The 25,182-nt window shown below is 38.5% G+C and overlaps 1 protein-coding gene across 1 annotated transcript in view; it reads right to left on the bottom strand.

The window, feature by feature from the left end:
- Positions 1 to 25,182, bottom strand: part of LRBA (LPS responsive beige-like anchor protein) — a 608,431-nt gene that overhangs the window by 500,283 nt on the left and 82,966 nt on the right. The window contains exons 18-22 of the mRNA XM_075613691.1: positions 24,526 to 24,634; positions 23,636 to 23,717; positions 11,345 to 11,468; positions 10,841 to 11,033; positions 509 to 1,510 (exon numbers count right to left, since the gene is read on the bottom strand). Coding sequence (XP_075469806.1) covers positions 509 to 1,510; positions 10,841 to 11,033; positions 11,345 to 11,468; positions 23,636 to 23,717; positions 24,526 to 24,634 — 1,510 coding nt within the window. The remainder of the gene's footprint in view (positions 1 to 508; positions 1,511 to 10,840; positions 11,034 to 11,344; positions 11,469 to 23,635; positions 23,718 to 24,525; positions 24,635 to 25,182) is intronic.

The raw sequence follows: 25,182 nt of genomic DNA, 5'->3' as shown, positions 1-25,182 counted from the left end.
TTCCAGACTAGAGAAACACATTACAGGTACAGTATATACATATTTCTCTTTTGTGATATATTTTTACACATAGGGTATATTATTAGATTCACTACTATTAAACTAGGTTACGGACATGGAGCATGGTTCAGCTTTCCATTAATTTTTTTGCTATTCAGAGCTTTCCTGTAATCAAAATGGGAAATCCAGGAAACGCTACTTTTCATGAATTTGCCTTGACATATGTACACACATTTTTAAACTACAGCAAATATAAAATGGTCATATTTTTAGCAATACCGTGCATAATAGACTTGGTGTGCACTGCTATTGCAATACTTAGCATTCTAAATTATGGGTGGGACACAAAATCGAGCTAGGATGTTACCAAGCTGTTAAACCCCTTTATAAAATTCCATTAGTGTCTTCTGCACATCTAGCACACACTTCACTTTGAATACTGCCCCATTATTCGGTTTCTGGAACTAAATACAAAAACAAAGAATGAGTAAAGAAATATAGTGAATACCTCAGGCATAGCTCTGTAAGGCTGGTCAGGTTCATGGCTTGTGCTGGCTTTTAGCTCTAGGTTCTCAGTATCAGAAGCAATACTAGAAACATCAAGCTTGGCTATTTTTCTTTCGGAGACTAAGGAAACATCTGAAGTACTTGTGCTTGTGCTTATATCACCACCAACATTTGGGCTGGCAACAGGAGCAGCTATAGCCAATTCTGCATTCTCACTACATGGTTCTTCCTCTTCCTTGATTTCTGCTGTATTTAGGGCAGATGCTGCCCCTTTGACATCTGAAGTTGCCAACTCTGTTGGGGAAGTCTCGTCTTCTAATCCAATTGTTACAACACTTTGGGAATGTGTCGCTGAAGTGTCAGTCTCTTCAGCACACACTGATTTTGCAGAGAACTCCTCATTATTACTTTCGGATATGTTTGCCTCCTCTTGTATTTTGGAATGATCGCCCGACTCCATTTTAGCAATGCCCCCATTTGTCTCGCTTTCGAGCTCATTTGAGGTCTCTGATGGGTCATCTAAAGAGGATTTGTGCACAGTTTCATTATAGTTAGCACCAAGTGTCAAGTTATTTTCTACTTGCTTATTTTCATCTGTAAAGGAGGCCTTTGTCTCTTTGTTTGTGGAAGATATTTGTATATTTTCTGGTTCTCCTGCATCACTCATATTTTGATTAAGTGATATCTCAACATAAGTGGCTTTTTCTTCAGCTTCCATTTCACGTTCCAGGTCTCCTGTATTAGGAAACCTGCTGTGCGTACCATTATGACTCTGTTCCACCTGGGTGGTGGAAGTAGCCACTGTATCTGCAGTAAATTCCGATGTGCCAACAATTTCAGTAATCTCCAAAGGTGGTGTTTGAGGTCTGGCTTCTAATTCTCTGCCACATCCAGACACAGTGCGTAGTGGACTTGAAGGACCATGGCCTATTTCTCCATCAACTTGGTCTTCATATTCCCTAAACATCTGTGCCAGACTCTCTTTGTGCATTTCAAAAGTAACCTGTAAGTGAAAACAAAACAAATTGGTGAATTCTATCAATATTAGTGTACAAAAACACAATGAAAAGCGTTATTTTTGTCTTAATGTGGTTAATAAAAAATAAAAGAATACAAAAATTCACGAGTGTTCCTTGAACAAAAATAAACAATTACACAGCACACATTCATATATTTCAGTTAACTTACAGTAACCAAAAAAAAAAAATACATCACTATGCAGTAGCTAGATTTCTTCAAACAATAAATTCGACCAATTGTAAAATTGTTAGATTACCAGCTTACAATATTCTAAGAATTTGTAATAGGTATGTAATTAATATTCCTTCAAAAAGTATGAAGAAATTATGCTATTAATCTAACTTCTATTAAATTATTTTAAAAAGTAGGAAATCTCTCATATTTAATTTCCTTATTACACAATCATTCATTGGTGCAAAATATTTAAATCGCAATGCGTAGTGAAAATCCAGCTATAAAATTCACATACAACTGTTCCACATGACATTCTCAGTAGTATAATTTTTCAGTTACAGCAATACTGAATGTTTAGAAGAACCCAAAGCTCTACTAAACATGTATTATGAAACCATGCAGAATTTTCCATGTTTTTACCTACCAGTGAAACTTGCAACTTTAAAATAAAATATTTACATGCATTTACAGATAAAATATTAGGTCATTGCAGAAACTCTTCATTAATCATTCCCCCATGTAAAAGAGTCACAGAGCTGCATAACGTTTTCAGTGGCATCGACTGGGGAAAAGAATAAAAGGTATTGCAATATTTCCCAAACAACGGGAAAATCCAGAATGTTTTAATGGTTAGAACTGGGGGAAACGAGGACTATTCTAAGGTTACACAAAGATGGTCTTGGATTTTAAACAAAAGATACTAATCTCCAGCGATAGCATTTCAACTAAACTCCCTCACTCATTTGGAGAGAGAAAAAAATAAAATAATGATATAGATATATATTTATTTCTATACACAAGAACACACATTTTAATCCTCCCTACCTCTTGCAAAAGTAAGCGCAGGACTATGTACACCTGTATTACACAACTATGCAAATCTTGCAGGCCCCTCTAGTGGAATGGCCAAGCTACGTAAAGATCAGGTAGGTGACTAGTAATCAGAAAGCACCTTATTTCAAATCTACTAAACCAAGGGTGGACAACTTTTGTCCTCACGCCCCAAAAACAGGTCAGATTCTCAGGATATCCCTGCTTCAGCACAGGTGGCTGAATCAATGGGTCAGTCAGAATGACAGCCACCTGTGCTGAAGCAAGAATATCCCCAATACCTGGCCTGTTGGTTGCCCTTGAGGGCTGGAGTTGGCCACTCCTGTACTAACCAGTGCCCCAAATTTGACAAAAGCCCATGCATGTAACCATTTATATAGCCATAAGACTATACCAGCTGAATGGATATCACATATATTACCATCTGAAATACAGACCAAATTATTTCCAAAAGCATTTCATGTGCCCATACATATACCAGCAAATAAACTTGTTTATTCAATAAACATGGAACGCACAAGTACAGTATGTATAACTTTATTTATATAGCGCCACCCAGGTACTTAGCGCTTCACAGCATACAATACATGCGACATCATATAACAATGGGAATAAGCGCTTCAAACATGAAAGTAAATGGGAAAGGGGGTCCATGCCCCGAAGAGATTACAATCCAAGTAGTAAGTAGGGAGAACTCAGAGACTGTTGGAGGGTGTTATGGTAAGTGCGTCTGTACGGGGTCAAGGCCAGTGCACCTCTGATGTATAGTATTAGCCAGCGGAGCTACACATATGCTTTGTTAAAGAGCTGCATTTTAAGAAGGGTCCTAAAGGTGGAGAGAGAGGGTGCCAGTCAGATATTGAGGGGGAAGGGCATTCCAGAGGTGCGGGGCAGAGAGGGAGAAAGGTTTTAGACGGGAGAGGGCTTTAGTTACAAAAAGGTATAGACAGAAGACATCCTTGAACAGAATGCAATTGTCGGAAGGGGTTTATCGAGACATTAGGGCCGAGATGTAAGAAGGGGCAGAAGAGTACCTTAAAACGGAGAAGAATTTTCAAGTAATACAGAGTTTAATAGGAAGCCAGGAGAGGGATGTCAGCAGGAGAGACGCGGAGACAGATTTAGGGAGAGTAACATAATTCTAACAGCATTATTTAGGATAGATTGTAGGGGAGACAGGTGAGAGGCAGGAAGGCCAGACACTAGAAGGATACAATAGTCGAGACAGGGGAGCATGAAGGCCTGCATTAGAGTTTTAGCAGTAAAACAAAGGAAAGTTGCAATTTTACAGAGGTAAAAACTACAGCTTTTTGCTACATTGTGAATGTGAGGAGAATAAGGGAGGGGTCAAATGTGACCCCTAAGCCGCATGCTTTTGATACTGGGTGTGTGATAGTATTGGCAACAATAATATAGAAGGGGGCAGTAGGGCCAATCTTGGGAGAAGGTATGAGGTCAGTCTTGGACATGTTACGTTTCAGTCGGCGGAGGGCCACTCAGGATGATATAGTGGAGAGAAATTCAGAGACTTTGGTCTGTACAGCAGGTGTAAGGTCAGGGGTTTAAAGGTACATTTGTGGGTCACCAGCATAGAGGTGATATTTGAATCCTAGATATGTACTAAGGTCACCTAGAGTGTGTGAAAAGAGAAATGACAATAGGTCCCAGTACAGAGCCCTGGAGTACACCCACAGAGAGAGAGATCAACAGAGGAGGAAGTGTTGACAAACGAGACACTGAAAGTACTATGGGAGAGGTAAGAGGAAATCCAGGATAGAGCTCTGCTACAGATACCAAGGGTATAGACTATGGAAAGGAGAAGAGGGTGGTCCACAGTATCAAAGGCTGCAGAGAGGTGGAGTAATATGAACAGAGTGTAATGTTCTTTAACTTTGCAGCATGGAGGTCATTATTTTGGGGAGGGCTCTTAGTGTGGAGTGAGCAGCGTAGAAGACATATTGTAGACGGTCTAGGAGAGAATAGGTGGTGAGAAAATGGATCAAGCAAGAGAACAAGGCGTTCAAGGAGTTTAGAGGCAGCAATAATAAGAATGCAGGGTCAAGCTTGCCATTTTTGAGTAAGGGTATAACTGTTGCATGTTGAAGGAGGCAGATAATGTACTGGAGTAGAAGGAGGAGTTGAAAATGTGAGTGGGGGATTAGAGTAAGAGCAACAGGTGAGTACCTGATAAAAGGTCCATGTGGGACCTGAAACGTGCCTTTCCACTGTTCTTGGCTATCACATTAATTGGAGATCTTTATTATGAACTTGAGCAGAGCTCTACTTTGTATCTCTGTCTTAGAGGAGACCTGCACTTTGAAGAAATTGTTTGTCTATGTTGTGTTGGCTGCACAAGCAGGATTCTCCTTGCCTCAAACAGTTCCCCCGCACTTTGGAATTGGATTAGAGTAGGAGCAAGAGGTGAGGCGATGGGAGGGAATTGGCTCAAGAGGGCAAGTGGTAGAGGGAGAAGAGGAGATCGGCAACGACACTTCCTCTGTGACGGAGGAAAAGGAGTTGAGGAATGTAGGAGAGTTAGGAAGCGGTGCAGAATGTTAAGTGAATACAGAGAGGCTGTCTTGACTAATAGAATCCACCATATAGATAATTACCTAAGGGGGAGTCAAAATTTAGAACTTGTTTCAACTGTCCATGGTAGGCAAGTCATCATGGGTATAGCAGCAGGATGTAGACATTAGTCGAGCAAAAACCCTTACAGGTAACAAATAGATTGGGTTTTATTGCACAACTTGAGTGTTAATCAAAACAATAAAGCGCCAATTTGTTATTCGCATTATGGGGAGATTAAAACAACCAAATTTAACCAGTTTATTCAAAAAGCATGCCACACTGTAAATATATTTGTATTTTAGATTATGTATTAAAGGTGAAAAAATAAATTGCAGGCACGTATTTACTCAGCCTTGTCAGTGAGTAAGGTGCAATCAGTAATGTAACACTAAGTTGTTGCTTGTTTTTCTTCCATTATTTGAATTTGTAACTGAAAAGCTGATCATTTGCAATTAATTACTAGATTTTGTTCTAAATTAGCCAGCTAAAAGACCAGTCATTAATCATCACAATGATTGGATAGTTAATCCATAAGCGCGCACAGTTTGGAAAGCACCTCAACGTGTTAACAGTTGATGGCTAATAACCACTCCATCCATTTCAGTTTGAAGTTTAATCGTAAATTCACATATATGAATAAACCATCAGACTAAAAATATTGGCCAAAACCCTTTTTAAATTGACTTCATTTAAGAGGTATGGTCAGAGAAATACAGTAAAGGCAACCGACTATACATGCATAAATGATCATTGAATCTCAACCGCTCGGCATTCTCCTCTGGGGTTTAAGACATTTACAATGTAATACGCTTCTCTTTGTATTTGAAATCGTGTTTCTGCACACAAATGTTCCAAAACATGCAGAACAGCAATGGTTTGAGTCACTTTGCTACTTTCCTTTATCAAAATGCCATTACGTGATCATATTATGCCACCTACAAAGATTATTAGTTTACTACTTATCAAGTCATACCTTAAATATTAAAGTCCATTCATTTAATTACCGATTGTTACCCACTCCAAGATTTTTTATTTTTAAACGAACACTGAAGATTTTAAAATCAACAATTTTTTTTTTCAATCAGTGGCTCAAAATAAAAACAAAAAAAAAAGTGTTACTGCTATCAAACTATTATTTTCTGTTTTTTCCACCGATCAAATTAACCTGGCATTATTTAACAATTCATTTTGCACAAGAAGGGAATGAAGTTTCGACTAGAATCATCACTCCACACTGCTACCATGCACCAGGTCATGGATAAGCAGACAGAAAGCTAAGACTGGACACCCTTAGGCTGAGGACCCGCTGCGGGTGGCCGCGCGCATGGGCCACCAGCCCCTTATCGCCAGTCTTGTTGTCCCCGCTGCCTCCATCAGACGAGGCTCACTACGCGCTGTGACGCTTCAGCCGCCAGGGGATGCAAGACAATTGCGATCCCGAGCGGTGAGTCACGTGGTGCGCTGGTGAGCCTATCAGCACTGGGGGCTGGAGCTGTCAGAGCTTGCCACACCTCCAAAAAGGTACAGGGGGGGGGGAGAGAAGTGTGTGCATGTATGTATATGTATGTTGTTTTTCTTGTGTTTCTTACAGCCCCTTGGGGGGGACCAAATCAAAAGGGCTCCAGCTCCCCTCCACTGTAGGGCACTGACTGGAGGCCCTCATAAAAATGATCTCACCGTGGGAAAGACAAGGGGGAGAATATGTGAGGAGAGGGAGGGACAGCAGAGTGAGTGGAAGTAGAGTGTGGAGAGAGACAGGAGGAAGAGAGTGGAGGGAAGTAATAAGAGGAGAAATACATGGGGGGGGGGGAAGAGATAGAAATAGAGGTACGTTAAAGTGGTGAGAGGAGGGGGGGTGGGATGGACGGACCCCCCGACCCTTCTTTGCCACGCTCCCTGCGCCGAAAAAATTTCACTGCAGACCGCGGTGCGTGCAGCGGGGCCTCAGCCATACAATACATTGTTCAGAATCCAGTCTAATCTACAACAAATCAAAACATAAACATTTACAAAATTAGGGTAGACTTAAAGTATTCATATACAATAAACTGTTTGACCCAATTGATGTTTTTGGATGCCGTCTCATACTGTACTACGTAACAATGTAAATGAGAACCAAAATTATTCACTATTACAAATGATAAAAAGTCTAGCCCCAAATATACCAAATGTTTCCTATTCCTACACCAAAGGTAGTTTGGGGCTGCACTTTTAAGGGATAATCTGAAGTTGGTCAAACAAGAAAACTCCCCCCATAAAACGTGAATTATACGTGGGCTTGTCCCATGTGTGCTATACACAAAGCTGCAGCCCACTGTATTTAAATACATTATTAAAGTTATTTCAGGAAACTGAATGTGTTGGCTCTTTAAAAAGTCTTGGGAAAAAGTTATTTTTGTAACATCTCATGTTTAACCTCATAAGGATAAGAGGTTTTGCCTTGTATTTCCAAACGCTCTTACTTGTAGATTTCAATCCACAGGGTAATATTAATAAAGAATCTAAGCATACGTTTGTAATATAGCCAACGCATTAAAAACTTAAATTACAATGGTTGTATACTGCGCAATAGAAATTAAAAACTTACATCAGGAGAAAAAAAAATGTAGGGAGAGAAAAAAAAAAAAACACACAAAAACAGACACAACTCCGAGTTATTTGTCAGCTTTGAAAGAAACATTATTATGTTCGGATAATTGTTAAGTATTTCCTGTAATGCCCTTCAAAGCCAACTGTGATTTCTTACAAACATTTGCCCTAGTAGACAAAAAATAAAATCACTAGAAAGACAAACATGAAAGGGGTATAAAACAGAAATAGACATTAAGTATTAGAGCTCTATCTGATTTGTATAGCATCTACAACAAACTATAAAAAAAAAATATATAAATACCAATTTTACAACCAAGTATTTTGTTTCATGCCACAGAAGCATCTGGCCAAAGGGGACTGGAAATAATTGAGCTAGTCAAAGCTTTGCAGATGCTTGTATAATGATAGCTCACTTAACTTTCCAACCTTACCCCACTGCGGGAACATTTTGAACAATTTTGTGACTATACACTAAACAACTTATATGTTGTTGCATTCCACACACTGTATTTATTACTGTCAATTCGTGCATGCTGTTTTGAAATGTCAAACTAAAGGCTTCAATAAGACAGACGAAATTGTAACAAAGGCTATTAAGACTTAAGTATGGAGCTCAATTTCTAAGCGCCGTCACAGCCATCTTTCATGCAATCATTTGGAGATTTAATTCATACTTCAGGTGTTCACTTCACAAACCGTGCATTCAATTTATTCTAGGTGTGATCGTGAGTGCGGTCGTGGTGTCTGTGTCGCCAATCGTGATGCGTGTGCATACATAGCTCAAAGTTACAAAAATGAAAAAAAAAAAATATCTTACATTGCAAGGTTTTCGTAAATGGACAGACCCACATTACAGGTACAATATAAATGTTTTAAAGATAAAGGTAATTGGCTTCCTTGTTAAGAATCAAATCACATTATGGAAATTTGCCATCTTTATAATAATTATTTTTTTCTATTTTTTTCTGCGTCCTATTTGAATATTTTCTGGTAATTATTGTTCTTGCACTTTATGTCTTTGTTTTACATTTCTTATTGTCATTGATCCAATTACAAAGGGGAACAGCCAACTCACATTTACAATCAAAAACTAAAACACATTTGGCTACTATTGAGAACATTAAAATTGTCAAAAACAAAAAAAGTATATAATACGTTTGACTTATGTAAAACATAAAAATCATCACTGCCTTCCTACAACAAATATGCACTTGCCAATAAATGATTAAATGCCACACATTTAATGCTTGTAGAAATTGAAATGCAAATTTGAAGGAAAAAAAAAAACACACCCTGTGTATAATCGAGAATCAGCTAAAATTAATTTATACCAAGATAAACACATACGATCATTGTAAAACCCTCTTGCTTTGTAGGACCCAGCAAGGGTTAAAAAAAAAAAATTAAGTCAAAGGAAAGGGTCAGAGACCAAATGTCGAGCACAATTTACATTTTTCTGCTAACAAGGGAAAAGTATACTTGCCCTATATAAAAAAGAACTCTCAGCTAGGTTTAAAATAGGATAAAACCATTGCTAAATTTAAACGATGTAATGAATGACTTTGTACACATAAAACACTTTAAACAAAAATTATCTTAAAAGCCACAATACACAAAAATCAGTGACACACCTACTTGTTTCGTACATTACAACCAACTAGCACGAAGATGCAAATAAATTCAACTTTGCTATGATGACAACGTGCATTGATAATGAGCATGAAAAAAATTATTCGGTTCATAGTAAAAAGCCAAAGACCGAGCAATCGAATATTATACTACAAACAAATTTAGCATGCCGACAGAAAAAGGGAATTACAGAAACCTTTCTAGAAAAATTACAAGAGTAGTGCAATTATGCTAGAGAAGCAGTTACGGCTTATAAAGTGCGGTGCAGCTGTAGGAAGAGAGGGTTACATTGACAAACAGCTACCCTGCTACAGAGGTGGCAGGAAATCTATCAAACCGGACAATAAAATTGCAATTGAGTTTCTTTGGCTTTTTATAGCAGACGCACGTATCTTGATATGTAGCACTGCAAAGCCTTTCCAATTTTGAAACACTTGTTCTTTGATCAAAGAAAGGTGTTTTAAATTGGTAGCCGAGGGCTAGGGGCATCTTAAAAAAAAAAATAATAAAGAAAGAGGAGTTAATTGCAGATGTAATTATAGCAGTAATGAAAACTGTTCATCTGGTCTGTTACCTGGTATTAAAAATACTCTGCCTACTGCTATATTTAATAGTTTTTAATATATATTTCTTTAGAACGCATATTCAATGAAAAATAAATGTATCTCCCAGTTTCCATGAAGAAAAAAAAAAAAAAAAACACAATTTGCACAGTCATGACAAATATGAAAACTTAATTTCAGAAGAAAAAAAAAAATATTAGCAATATTGAATGGTACAATTTTAAAATGTAATTATCTTACAAGAGCCATATATTTAAATGAAATTTAGAGAAAAGGATAATTTATCCACAGCGCAGATGTGCAAAGCACAACCACACATTCCTAGCACTTGGGCGCCACCTTGTGCTACAGGCAACTGAACTGTAAATAGCAAGGTCTGTACAGTCCTACAGTAGTATGAAACACACTATAAAATACCATACGCACAATGATCTTATAGGCGCGTGTGTGTACACACACACACACACACACACACACACACACACACACACACACACACACACACACACACTAACCCTCATTATTTGGTAAATGACATTCATGCGTTTGACTTTTTTTTAAATTATATTTAGTGTATTATTAATTACGGAGGTTGTCTATCTTTCAAAATTCTCCATCTGACAAGAAATTAGCACTGTTAAATTTTGAATTGAAGGGGGCTAGACACAATATTCTGGATTATTAATAAAATAAGCACATTTTTTCAGAGGAAGAGACACTATACACATTTGTAGTGTCAGTCACTGCTCCGTAATGCTTTCCACCCAGCACAAGGAGCGAATACTAGTCCCTTTATTATCAGAGAGGCCTGCAATACATTCTGCACTTTCACTGCAAGACTCTCCGGCACAGCACAGAAATTAAAGTGTTTGTCTTATGCTAAATAGGTTAAAACAAACACACTAACCCACCACAAAATGTATCCCTTGTGGGAATTTTTTCTAAGAACTTACCTTTGAATGTGTGATGGAGATGGTGTCCACCCAAACACGCCACCCACCCCACTCATATTTGACGGCGTGGTAAAGAAGGATGCGAAAGACAGCGTACACCATCTCTGTTATTTTCTGCTCCTCTGAGTTTTTGGGGTTAAAGTAGCACAGGGACAGCATCCACTCCTGCCATACTGAGCACTGCAGGAGGCTCCTGCAAATGAACAGGCATACGGCATGTGAAACAGGGAGAACAGGAGAACAGGAGAACGAAAGAAAGAAAAGACAAATGAAAAAAAGGACATACAACAGTAGAGCGGAAATGGGTGTAAGAATATTACACGCATACATGAAAACATAATAGACGGCAAAAAGCAGAAACACACACTACTCTATACTGAGGAGTTTGGAATTTAGACATTCACCCAGTGTTTACAAACCGTAATGCTCCCTGTTATCTGCCATTTCCTGCTCTGTATGCAAGTATATACAAGTGTGTGTATGATCTGGACTTCAGCCACTCACCTTCGGTTTTCTCTGCTGTTATTAAAAAGCTTTATCATGTCCGAGAGAAATATCCGTCGCACTTCCATGACTTCAGGGCAGTGGGGCGAGTTCCGCAGGAGGGTCGCTATGACTTTCAGGATCACTACAAGAGAGTGCACAGGCTGCATTACAATGCTTTGGCTACTGTAAAAGTTATAACATTTTGCATTTTTAATTCTGCATTTCTAATAAATCAAGAACGAGATTTTTGTTTTGTTTTTTGTTTTATCTCAGAACACTCCATTTAACATCTGCAATGCTACGCTTTAAAAACTTGGGGGGCTTTTTTATTATTATTATTTTTTTTTTTTAGGCAGCCAATAATTTATTTTATCAACTACAGACAAGTCAACACCAAAATTGTTGAATGTCATTTCTTGTTTTAAAAAAGTGTAGCATAATTACCAACATTTTTATACAAAAAAAAAAAAAAAAAAAAAGTAGGTCCATGATAAAAAAAATTATCTTGGGAAATATTCTCTCCAATCTCTTCAGCACTTGTCTAACAAAAGCTTGATGTTACAATAACGTTTCCATGGTGAAAAACAGGAAAGCCAATTTAAAATGCACATGGTGATTTGTCTTTTTTATTATTAAAATTGTCAACCTCTATTTTACTGTCATTTATCCCGAAACGGTCTTCCCTTGTCTTAATAAAAATGTATTCTTTGTTGCCTTCACAAAACAATTTTTTTAAATTATTATTATTATTTAAAAAAAAGCTGAAATCCTCCCTCTCCCTTGTCTTCTTGTACAGGATTAAACCAGCGGTTGTGGCTTCCTACTGGACAGCAATTTAAAAGCAACCGGTAACTTCCCCAACAAATGGGATTTACGCAGATCAGCCCAGCGCCCATCCTATAAAAACAGGGGTTTGCTGCTTTAACAATAAATACTACAATTAAAAAAAAAATATTGTAGACTCCATACAATTCAACATTTCTGCTCACCCATTATTTTTTTTTACTTTGGTTTAAAGCGTTAAACTTGTAGTACAATGTAATTGGCATGTATCCCATCTATTTATATTTACAGTCCACATTTGAAATGTTCTATAAAAGATCTATCTCTATATAAAAAAAAATATTGCGATAGCGCCAAATGTGTACACTGTGTTTTACAAAATTACAATACAGGAAAACAAAGTATAAACAATGAGCATAAGAGCAGCACGTAAATAAGGCAAAGGGAGCTCTGCTCAGCCTGGAATGTAATCAATGTACATTGGGAGGCAGACAGTAAAACAAAGTATTTATCTTAAATAAAAAAGTGCTGATTTTTTGGGGGAAAAAAATCATTTATACATTCTTTTTACGGTGCGCGGTCCTGTCCCCCACTGTTGTACAAAAAATAGAAGATACTAATGCACCATAATTACGTGGTGTGAAATATTGGGTGGATGTCCACAAGTTATCACTTAAGACACTTGCACTTAAATGGCCCTCCTTCAATTGACACTGTTGAGATATTGAAGTAGAAGACATTGCCTTGTTGTAAAGTCAGTGAAGAGTGAAGTAACCTGGGTTTAAACAGCTAGCAATAGTTTCTTCTGCCTCAGGCACCAAATTTACATCGTAACCACGGAAGGCTAAAAACCAAGCAGGAACAAAGTATTTGACTATATTATATCAGCAATTACTGAGCAAATTAAAATGATATGCCATTTGTTCGCGATTGCAGAAAAAAATAATTAGCAATGAAATGTATCCTGTAAATAGCATACACTAGAGGACAAACTAAAACGAAGAATAAAAACTACAGTAAATGGTCAAAGTTTAAATTGTTACTTTAAAATTAATTACATTGGGGTTTTATTTATTTTTTGTAAATTATTTATATTTCACATTTTTATAACATTTAACATATACAACGTAAAAACAAAAAACATATCACAGTTTTTACACTCTGCCGTCTGTAGTCAGCAATACCCGAATCTATTGTATAATATAGCATAAAGTGGGTTAAATAGAGTACTGGATATATAATAATATATTAACAGCATTATTAGGGAGTACAATAAAAAAACAAAACAAACCTTACATAAAAAATTATAAATGAACAAAATAAAATAGAAACTAGAAAAGTCAAAGCCAAAATTAGTAGTAAAATTATCCTCATTATTACTCACAGTGTTCTATTACCAGTGAACTCTAACCATGGCAGCCAGAGGCGTTAACATTTTAATACCGTGTCATTGGTTACGTATGATAGTTGTTCCATCTTCATAACCTCACAATCTTGAATCCCATTGTCCTCCATTTTTTTCCAATTGGCAGCGATAGCACATCTTGCTGCATTTAGCATATGTATTAATAGAGCTTTCTTAATTCTATGCCCTTTGACCCCTTCTCTGTTTAGCAGTATAATACTCGGATCTGTTGGGATTCTAATCTGGGTAATATTGAAAATCTGCTCTAATACCACATCCCAAAACCGCTCTATTATATTACACCACCACCAGATATGGAGCATTGCACACACCTCCCCGCAACCTCTCCAGCACTTAATGGAGGTTCCTGGGTAGCATGCTTTCCGTTTTTGTGGTGTGTAATATCAACGAATATTTTAGAAAATGTATATAAGATAATGTATAGGTGGTATCTAGGAAGAACTGGGCATTGCTCTACATGTGTCCATTCGAGTGCAGAGTACTCTCTACCCAGCTTCTTTCCCAGGCTAGTACAAACCCTGGTTTTGATTCAATATTAATTTCCAGTAATGCTCTATAGATATACGATATATTGTGCCTACCTGCACCCAGAAAAACCAGCACTGTTTCAAAAGGATTCAGCACGCTGATGGCGTATTTTTTTTTTTTTTTTAAACAATTGTGCTCATATAATGTAAAATTTGCATATATTGCCATCTCTCCCCTTCTTTAAATTCTAACTGGTCCTGAAAGTGTTTAAAACATCTAGTCTTACCCATATCCATCAGATCTCCCAGCCTAATTACACCCGCTTGAATCCACTTTTATACATATTCTGTAGTCGAGCCCGGGGGGGGGGGAAATCAGGGTTCCCACATATTGGAGTAAGAGGAGGTGGGAATGTGGAGATTCTTTAATCTTTAGAAATTCCACCCCATGCACATAGTGCTGCGCCAATAGTGGGGTGCTCGTAGCGACCTCTAGGGCGATCTGTTTTCCTAGGCCATGAAGCGTTATTTGTATCTATTTCTCTGCAATATTTATTTTAAATATCTACTCAGTTTATTTTTAGTACAGTGAAACCATTCAAAAAGAGCATTCACTTGTGTAGCGAGGTAATATTTGTTGATATTTGGTACAGCAAAGTCCACCTTGGGATTTAGGTCTCTGCAATGTTTTAGTATTGGTCCTTGGCTTCTTCAATTCCCAAATAAATGTATTATTTTTACTTTGAAGCGTAGCAATATACTGCTTGGAAACTTTCACAGGGATAGTCTGGAACAAATACATAAGCCTTGGCAGTATATTCATTTTAATACAATTAAGTCTACCTATTCACGAGATAATACTCTTATTCCACCTTTTTAAATCGTTTTCTATTGTTTTTGCTAATGGAGTATAGTTGGCCTACTTTTGGTGTTATATTTGTACCTAAATATTTAATACTTCTATTCTTCCACTCGAAAGGAAAGTTTTCCTTGACGTGGGACGCCAGCCCTGCTGGAAGACCAATATTTAAGGCCTCCGTTTTTGTTAAATTGATTTAAAAATTAGATGCTAAACTATCTGCCCAGAACATTCATTATATTTGGTACCGAGACAAGTGGATTTGTTATTATCAGAAGACCATAATCCTCATAGAACGCAATCTTCTGTTCTCTCTCACCTATTCCAACTAACGCAATATCTGGATGATTCCTTATTGCTTCTGCTAATGGTTCCATTATTAGGGCGAAAATCAACGGGGATAAAGGGCATCCTTGTCTCGTACCATTAAGTATTTTAAATGAGTTCGAGACCTGTCCATTTACCTTGACCTTTGCTATACGGATTACTATATAATGCCTTTATATACTGTCTAAACATATCTCCCGTTCCTATATGAATTTCTCAAAGTGTTAAACATACCCTGAATATGCATTATAAGAGTTCGCAAATGTTTTATAGTATATATGTGGTAGTCCATCAGGACCTGGACTTTTCCCATTGGGTAGATCTTTTAGCATTTTTTTCTATCTCATCTCACCGCATCAAGTTTATCTCGCCTCGGGTGTAATTCTTTTAGTTTGAATATCCTTCATAAATGTTTTTGTCCTCCTCTATATGTTCCCTTTTCCTATTTTGCATGGCTTTTATATTGTATAATTTCTCAAAATATCGTCTAAACTCTTCTTTAATAACTTTTGGGTCCTGTGACACTACTCCAGCCTGCTTCCGAATTTTGCTAATATTATATTGGCTCTGCTTCTGCTTCAACTGGTTGGCTAAAATGTATGTTTAAGCCAAGTCAGTGACTATTTTTTGAGTTGCTAGCACGTTGAATTTTGCTCTAGATGTTATTAATTCTGCTAATATCTCCTTATCCGCTGCCCTCTTATGTTTTGTTTCAAGGTCTTGGATTAAATTGCTTAATTTTATAATTTCTTAGTGAGGATTGCTGAATAAACACTCCCCTTATAACACTTTTATGAGATTCCCACAAAATTGCCGGCGATATATTCCCACATTATTTTCTGCGAAATAGTTTTTAAGAGCATCCTCAATCACTAATACTACATCACGGTTTTTCAGTAAGGACTCATTTAACCTCCATGTCCACTCACCTTTCTGTGTAGATCCCACGCCCAAGTCAATTTCTAAGGTTACTGGTGCGTGGTCGGACCACGTAATATTACCAATATTTACTTTCCGTATTTTACTCACATTGATTTGGTCTATAAAAAGATAATCTATCCGAGAATAGCTATCATGTGGATGTGAGTAGTGTGTTTAATCTTTGCATGACGGATTTAAAACTCTCCAGGCATCAACTAATACCTGCTGATTCAATATTTTATTTATAAATGTTGTCTGTTTTTTTGCATGTCCTGTGGAAGTATCTAACACCAGATTTAGTGCAACATTAAAATCACCACCCAGATATAGTGCTCCTTCTCCAAATAAATTAATTATTGTTAGCACTCTCTCTAAAAAAAAATCTGCCTGACCAACATTGGGGGCATATATGTTTGCTAAAGTAACCTTCTTCCCCTTTGATCATAACTACCTTTTATATCTTTTTTTCGGGTGATATCCTGCAGCATAAAATTCTTGCCAAGCAGAAATCCCAGCCCATTTTCCTTATCTCTTGATGAGCTATAGAAATTTTGTACAATGTCTTTGTTAATCATTCTCGGTTCTTTATCTCCTTTAAAATGAGTTTCATGTATAAACATTACATCGTTTTTAATCTTTTTTTTTTTATCTCTTCAAGGGCCCGTCTTTTTTACCGGTGATTTAAGTCCCTTTACATTCAAAGAGTCTATCCTATATGTCATGTTTGTTGTGGTGTGTGTTCGTAGTGATGGTTAGCAACCAACCTCAGTTTATTTCTTTCTTACTCCAATCTCTACCTATCTGCTCTTCTTCATTGTGGTTGTGTTACATACTTTTTCTTAGCCCTTTTTTGTACAAGTACAAAATGTTCTACTTCATCACTAAAACTTATTGTTGAGGCAACGTTTCACCCTTAATTAGCCATCTATAATATGTCTGTTATAATATCACAGCACTACTATAAAGCTCTTCCTTGACCAATCTAAAAAAACATAACCATCTATCATTTCTTAACTTTAACCTTAGCCAGACCTATTTATCAACAAGGAACACCATCTAAACCTTTGAACTGTCAATTATTACATTGTCTTTTCCTTTTGTGAAGTCATCTATTTTGTGGATTATAGTCACGTCAGTGTTTATCACACCGTGTTGTGTGAATCGGATTTATTTGTTTTAGGTCCTGGAATATTAAGTCTTTCGTAGTTACATAGTTACATAGTAGATGAGGTTGAAAAAAGACGTACGCCCATCAAGTTCAACCTATGCTAAATTTAGACAACTAAAAAAGTTAATGGGGTTTCTCCGTACCCGAGAACGGAAACTTGCCCTAGTTGTATAACAATCAGTTTGGTAGGAAATCCCCACTTGTATCTCACTTAGCTTTTTGAAGATGGACTGTAATATCTCTAATTTCTCTACAGTGCTGCAGGGTTAGTGTGGAGAGATTATACAGCTGGATCATTAATGGAACATTATACAGCTCATCATTAATGCTTCTGGCCTTTTGCATGATAATCTCCTCATCAGTAAAGTCTTGCATCTTTATGGCCGGGTCTCTCAGGGGATCTGATAGTCTGGGTCTAAGCGCTGTGTGGGCTGTCCATCTTCCAAGTCCGTTCCTGCGGCTCATCGGTCACGTGAGAAAATAACTTTTGTAGGTTTGGTACCAATTCTGGGGGTTCTACTGTTTCGGGTTACCTCTGATTCTTAAAGCTGCAGTTCAGTCTTTTTTTTTTTAATTAATTTTTTTACTTCAATAGTTTCATGTGGGCAATCTCTAATTGCCTAAAGAACTGCATAGCTGCCGGTCAATTCGTTCTCCGTCTATTGATCGGCAAAGTTTGGCGACATCTTTAAATATGGGGAATGTAAATCGTTGCTATAGGAACCAGCATGCTTGTTAAAATAGAATACAATAAAATTGGTCTTTCAAAGTTGTTGTTTTTAAAACTGAAAATGCTAAAAGGATTTTTTCTTACTACAGAACTAATTTATTAAAAAAAAACACACATGCAGGATATTGCCTGAACTGCAGCTTTAAGTTAGAGTGCCTCCCACTGTTATCCAGATCCTCTATGTGCAGGAGCATATTTTGTAGTCTCTTCCTATTCCTGCACTTTATAGGTTACGTACTCCTGTGCTGTTGAGACAGTACCAGCTTCTTTCTCCAACTCATCTATCCTGTCTCCTAGAGTACTGATGTCCTTAAACTCAGCCAGCTCAGTTTTAAACAGTGTTAAATCCGTTAACGGCTTTATGTCTTCTTTAGTTGCTAGATTTGTCAGGTCAGCCTTTGTAGCATAAATCCGAGCCTCGGCCATTTCGGTTTCTTTTTCCTGTCCAGGTGAGCCTCGCGGAGAGCAAGATGGCGCTTGCGAAACCATTATGCTCTGGTACTTTGATCCCGCACCCACCCGTCTGAAAATCGGGACAGTGCTTTCGGCTGTTGACGTCTTTTTTTTTTGCCTTGGGCATCTTATATGGCTCTGCTGCCTTGTACTTCTATTTTATCTTGGTTTTGGGCGATTTTGATTATTATAACTGGTATATGTTATATGGGTGTCTTGTATGGCTCATTTAGTGGCTCTCCTGAGGTACATCACTCACTCCTAAAGCCTGGCGGCCACCTTGGAATCACCTTTGGGGTTGCTGAGCGCGGCCTGGCTGGTCTCCCAGGCTTCACACATCTGCCCCGTGCAGCGCCCGCACAGTCCCTCCAATCAACGGATTATCTGCTCTGCCAAGGGGGGAGCTGAAGGGGAGGGGGTGGGTCGACTCACCAGAACTGCAGGAGAACTCCACCGCAAGATGGCCCCCGCTTGATATCTCCGGCGGCACAGCTTCCAATTCCGTCACCGTCTACTCTTCTTTCCTACTCATTTCTCCCTCAAATGGAAGAGGGGGAGGCTCCGCCGATGCAGCTCCCTGGTGGCCTATTTTTTGGGGTGTTTGGGGGTAAGATGGGTCCTTATCCTGCCTGTCTGGACGGAGCTCTCCTGACTCGCGTCTGCTCAGCTCCACGTCCAAGGGACGCCACAGGGTTTTTATTTAAAGTGTACCGGAAGACCAGGTTTCGGGCTTGAAACAAACTGATATAAATGCAACATTTAAGCATATCAGATAGCATTATAGAGTTGTATTAACCATGCACACTTGGCTTGCCGACAACAAATATAGGAGTACTGTACAAGTATTGTAACTCTTCCCTGCCTTAACTTTTTTTTAACCAGGGCCACTTTTTTGGTAAACAAATTCATAATTAATTAAAAGGCCCACATTTTGGAAGTGCTGAAGAACATCAAACTTGCAATTCAAACAATCTTACAAAAGAAACTGAGAAATTGCACGTTTAAAATAAAATTTGAGAAGATAGTTTAACTAGAAAATATTGGCCGATTAATCTGATCCACATCTAGAAAATGGATTAACGGTACAAAAACAACTATACAAAAAAAAACACTAGCTATCCTGAAATGTAAAAAAATAAAATAAAAAACACGGTCGTTTTATCTATTCTAGATGGAAATACTTGAATTTTAGCATATCAGGTCAATATCTGCATCTATATGTAACCATCAATTACCTAAGAGATGAATAGCAGGCAGCATGGAGGCCGTGAATCATAGAATGTGTCAGAGCCCACAAGGAGTAGAGCTGTCAATCTTCTAGACTGATGCATCTTCTATGCAAACACATATGGGAATACAGGCTTGCAAAGAAAATTCCCATCACATAACATTTTGATTCATTTCAAGCATCTTCTGTTAAACTAATCATACGAGTATGCCTGGGCATTGCCAAGTAAGAACTGGTATGGTAAGCAAGTTGAAGAAAAATGGTACAATAGAGCCTTCATTTCCACCCCTTGATTGTTTGCATGCATACATAGACAAGTAGGGTCATGTATAAGCTTGCCCATACATCTTCGATTGCCAGCCGCGGTGAGTGCAAACTGTTGGAGCTCATCACAAACAAGTGTTGTCAGCATTGACATTCTGTAGCTGTGTGGCAATCTTGGTAGACAAACAATTTCTGTTGAAATTTCCTGACAAATCTGTCTGTTTATTGTAAAGAAAAAAATGCCTGTAACATTATTATACATCGCTAGTCATGCTCTGGGTGCAGATAATAGCAACACATGAAAAACAGAATCTTTACTTTGTCAGGCAATTTTCACATTACCTTACAACCCATGGCCTGTATTTGATCTGTAACCTTCCTTAACATTTTCAGACTAATTACTTTACTATTGCCCCCAATTTTCCCCTGCCTTTTCAGAAAACAAGTAATTATCACACATTTCTACAGCTTGGTAAATGACACCATGGTAGATGTTACCTTCCAGAAATTGTGCATCCCTTGAACCTTATTGGTAAATGCCTGGAAGTATTCTTTATGCTCCATAGTGTCCTCTATCTTTATATCACCCCATTACAACATTATACACCAACACCACTGTCAATTTCTTAAGCGGGAAGCATAGATTAATAGTAATGGAGATGTTTCTGTTGATCAGAAAACCCTGGAGCATCTATAAAGTTGCATAAAGCATTACAATCAACTGTGTTATTTTCCTCCAAATTCACTGCTCAAGCCAAGACTGTAATTTGAGCTGAAAGATATGTCTATATTTCAAGTAATTTGGTCTGACACCTCTAGATAACATCTCAAAACTTTTCTAGAACCAGTGTGCCTTAAATCAAAAGACTCTGTAGATGCATATCATTATTAAAAGCCTTTTGAACTTCCCAAAACTACTATACACGGAAAATGTCAGGACTCCGTTGCATAAAATTACAATGCAGAGGCACAGACAAAAAACACATTGTAAATACAGTACCTTCAAACGAATGAAGCTAATTTCTCATAATATACACGTTTATACGTACTTTATTCTACTCACACAAATGCAGAAGTAGCCTTTTGTTATGTAATCTGATTGGGAAACAAACTGTATACAACGTTACATCAATGATTTTTATGGTCACCCATGACAGAGAATTTTTTTCTGGTCCGTAATCTCTTGCTATACTGTACTCCTTCCCTCACTATCGTCTCTGCACAATAAACCTGCCCTAATAAGGATCTGCCCTGTCACAAGCATTCTCTTGCAGCCACTTATACTGTATCTTGAATGCCATACCAACCCCTATTCACCTGGTTTCCAAACGCTGTGTCTTCAAAACTAAGCGAAACTCGCCTACCGGGGAAAGCCTTTAGAAAAGGAACTTTAGCCAATATGGCCATCTTCTCACAAGTTTGTATTCATATTTTTCATTTTGCCCAGATTTAATTGAGAACCTCTGGTTACATGCATTTACACTAGAATATATCATTTACACTTGCGTGACATTCTATTATTTCAATAACAGTTCTTTGATTTTAAGTTTCAGGAAAAGGACTGCTGCTCACATTAACATTTATCATTGGCACTCACCCTTGCATGGTCTTGTTTAACCAGTGCGCTTTTCATAGCTAATAAAGAATATTCACAGCATTCCAGAAACCAGCACCGTTATACTTTTAGGTACATGCTCCCAGTAAGTTGCGATATTTGTTGGAGGTGCTGTAGAATATCAGCTCTTTAAAAAAAAAGAAGTAATTATCTCAAAGCCGTAACCCCCCCCCCCCCCATATTATGATTTTATATTTTCCTTTGATGCTGGCCAGCACTAATCCTAGGTCAAACCCCCCCTCCACCTCCAAAAATATTTACTTTATGTGATGGTTAAAATCAAGACAAAAATCAAAGATGGCTGCCAGGGTCATTCAACAGGAAGCCATGTCATGCTCTGCTGACAGTGAGACTTCCTATTGGCCAATGGGAGAGACTTTCGTTTCCAAAAAGGGACCAAAGAAAAAACAGCACGGTTCAGCTCGAAGGAATGCATTAGTTCAGATTCTGTGTGTGTGCGTAAAACACAGTTAAAAAGTGGGAAAGAAGTTCCAGCGATGGGAGGAGGAGGGAGAGAAGATAGCGGCTTTAATGGAGTGATGAAGGTGCCCAGGAACCAGAGTACCACAGCCCCTCAGGAACTTTGTGAAGCCGCAATCACGTTTGCAGTTGATGGAACAGAAGGGGGGGTGTCCTCTTCCTGTCCGATCAGGCTCTGCACCCCACAGGAGCACAGAATGCTATCTTCCATACAAAAACAAGCAAATAGAATATGTCGAAGATACTATGTCATGGGGCCCCTGGGGTAAACATGTCAGATGGCACCAAAAGGGTTAAATGGTCACACATTTTAGAAGGATATCCGTGTGTATATGCATTGGCATTATAACACTTAGCTGTTTCTACTTTTAAAAGTAATGCAAATAAGACTTGTATGAGAAAATACTTATTTTACCAATTGTAATGAACACTGACATGTTTTTGTCTGTGCAATTTTGATGAGGCAAGATCTGTAAATCATGTAGGAGATCATATCTAAACATGGGGGGGGGGGAACGTGTGTGCAATAAAACAAAGCGTGAAACATGTGCAAGTTCCTTTGTGGTACCTTTCTGTGCCAGTGACTCGCAATGCCCTGCAGGGGTCATGATTGACAGGTGCCAATTCAAAAGACAAAAGCTCCACTAACCACTTCAATACGCCCCTTTGGCTAAGGCCCCAGTGCTCACTGCAGCGCATGAACGGGTGAAAGTCGTGATCTGCAATCTATTATGGAGTGATGGGATGCGCGGGGGGACATGCGGCCATAATAGGGGACAAGCAGCAATGATGGTCTACAATACCTGCACTCCTATTGGTCCACACTATCTGCCGTGCCATTGGCTGCCCGCACACCACGTGATCATGTCGCAGCAAGGAAAGACCAAATTCTCGTCTTCCTGCCAGTGTACGCATCATCACTCTTTGTGCACCCACAAGGCAACTGGGCCTGCCCCATAAAGGGCTGTGCTGTGTGACGCGCACGCCATAGCAGCCACTGGGGACTTGGCCTAACCGTTTCGCTGTCACAGGACAGGGCATTATTAATCTTCCTTTGCTGGAGCAGCACACATGGCACACATACTTATTCTAGTAATCACTACAGAGTCACCTTCTTGGTAAAGCCATATAATCTGAGCGATAGGAGCTTTTATTATATAAATATTATAAAAGAGAAATGAATCTTATTCAGATGCATGAGATCGTTGCACGCACCATTGAACTGAATATCTTGCAGCGTCCCGAGGCAGTGACGTTAAGTAGCACTGCAGTTTAAGTAGTGGGTTTCTCAGAAACATGGTCTAAAAGCGCAAGCCCAGCATGGGCTCAGAAAGCCTCTAACCTGTGTAGTCATACTGGTTCTGGCAAACAAATACATTGTTGCACAACACAACAAGCCGTTTTGGTAGCCAGTTTCTGATGCGATTTGTGAATTTGATTTGCAGTGTTTCTTGGAACCTCTCGCACATGAAACGCAAGTGTGATTCAACGGCCTGACAATGAACTGATTAAATCAATTTAATATTAGTAGCAAACCCCACAACAGATGTTTTAGTGGGGAAGAGAGAAAAACACCCTTTATGCTTACGAGGATTTTGTATCTTGACTGTTGAATCTGGGTCTGGGTGTTGCTTGTGTATCACCTGCGTGCAAATTTGCTCTATGAGAATCTGTAAAAGGGAAGTGGAAAAAATGATTGCATGAGAGATCAACTTTTGAATTTATTCCAAACCCCAAAGCATTACACAGAAAATATTGTCCCACTACTCTTAGGCTTGGATTACAGACTGCAATCACATGAATAAAACGTCACTGTCCAGAAGGCTTTCCATAGCATTCTAATAACGTAATTTTTTTTACATTAACAAAAAAAAACAAGAAAATATGTATCATTAAATCTACAGAAGGCCAAAAAAAATATGGAGACCACAGCACAAATGTCACATACTGTTTGTTAAAGTTGGAGACTCCATTTTCTAACCTTGCCATAAACCCTTACTTGCTATATAACTTCTGATAATCATCAAAATTAAGTTGCCATTTAAAGTAGTAAAATACCTGGTATGTTTTGCAGAACAAATCCCAGCAATAGGCTTTAAACTACAGTATCTTTTGACCAGCGTGACCAGCACAAATGGTGCACAAGAATCCTGCCATAACTACAGCAATGTGAAGCTTTGCAACTTCAGTTCATCTACTTAACCGGAGCAATTGCACCGCATTTTTAAAACTATAAAGCCACACATTTTGATAAGCGGAAGACAAGTGGTCATTCAGAAAAAGACGTAAAATCTGGGCTAGCATCATTGGGAGGTGAACGGAGCTTTGGTTGAACGAAATAAGCCATAAGTGGATAATTCACCGAAGAGAATACAGACATGCAGAAAATATATTGAAACTATTTGACCAAGTCATCAACTGAGCTATGCAGAGAACATCAGAATTAGGGAAAGATAGTAAACTACAGTCTGGGACTACCTCAAATAGCACATTGTATGTTGTTATTGTGATTAAGTTTGTCTGCAGCATCATCCTTTCAGCCAGGAGGGAGAACAATCCATGTGCATGCATGACTTCCACTTTCCTCCTGCAAGAAAGCAGAAAGAACAGCAAATTTAAAAAAAATAAAATATATTTTTAAAATACCAAATCTCTTTGAAAGTTACTCTATGCTATAAAATTCTGTAACCAACCGACTCACTGGGTCTTCTTTCTACTTGTTCCATTGTATTTACAGAAGTGTTCTAAAGAACTTTCTTTCATTGCTGTGTAACACCCAAATCCTTCACACCTTAACTCAACGTGCGCAAGATTTTTTTGGGGGGGCATGGGCGATTCCAGAGGTCCCGTGCTCTCCCCCCAGGCATTTAAATTAAATGCGGGGGGATCGCACGGGCCTCTGCAACCCCTACTTACCGGGATTGAGCTGGCTTCAGCACGCGTGACCATGGCGAAGCGGCGTTAAATGACGCTGCGGGGTCATGCGACATCACGGTTGCCCCGGTAACATGACGTCAAATTACGGCGCAGGTCACGTGATGTCACACGACCCCGTGGTGTCATTTGACGCCACGCGAGGTGGGGGGGGCAGCCAACAGAGAAGGTAAGGCAGGGGGCGCAACAAAAAATGAAAAA

The sequence above is a fragment of the Ascaphus truei genome, chromosome 1 (genome assembly GCF_040206685.1).
Source record: "Ascaphus truei isolate aAscTru1 chromosome 1, aAscTru1.hap1, whole genome shotgun sequence".
Classification (NCBI taxonomy): domain Eukaryota; kingdom Metazoa; phylum Chordata; class Amphibia; order Anura; family Ascaphidae; genus Ascaphus; species Ascaphus truei.
Note: the sequence above shows the minus strand (reverse complement) of the source record. Positions and strands in the feature narration are given on the sequence as shown.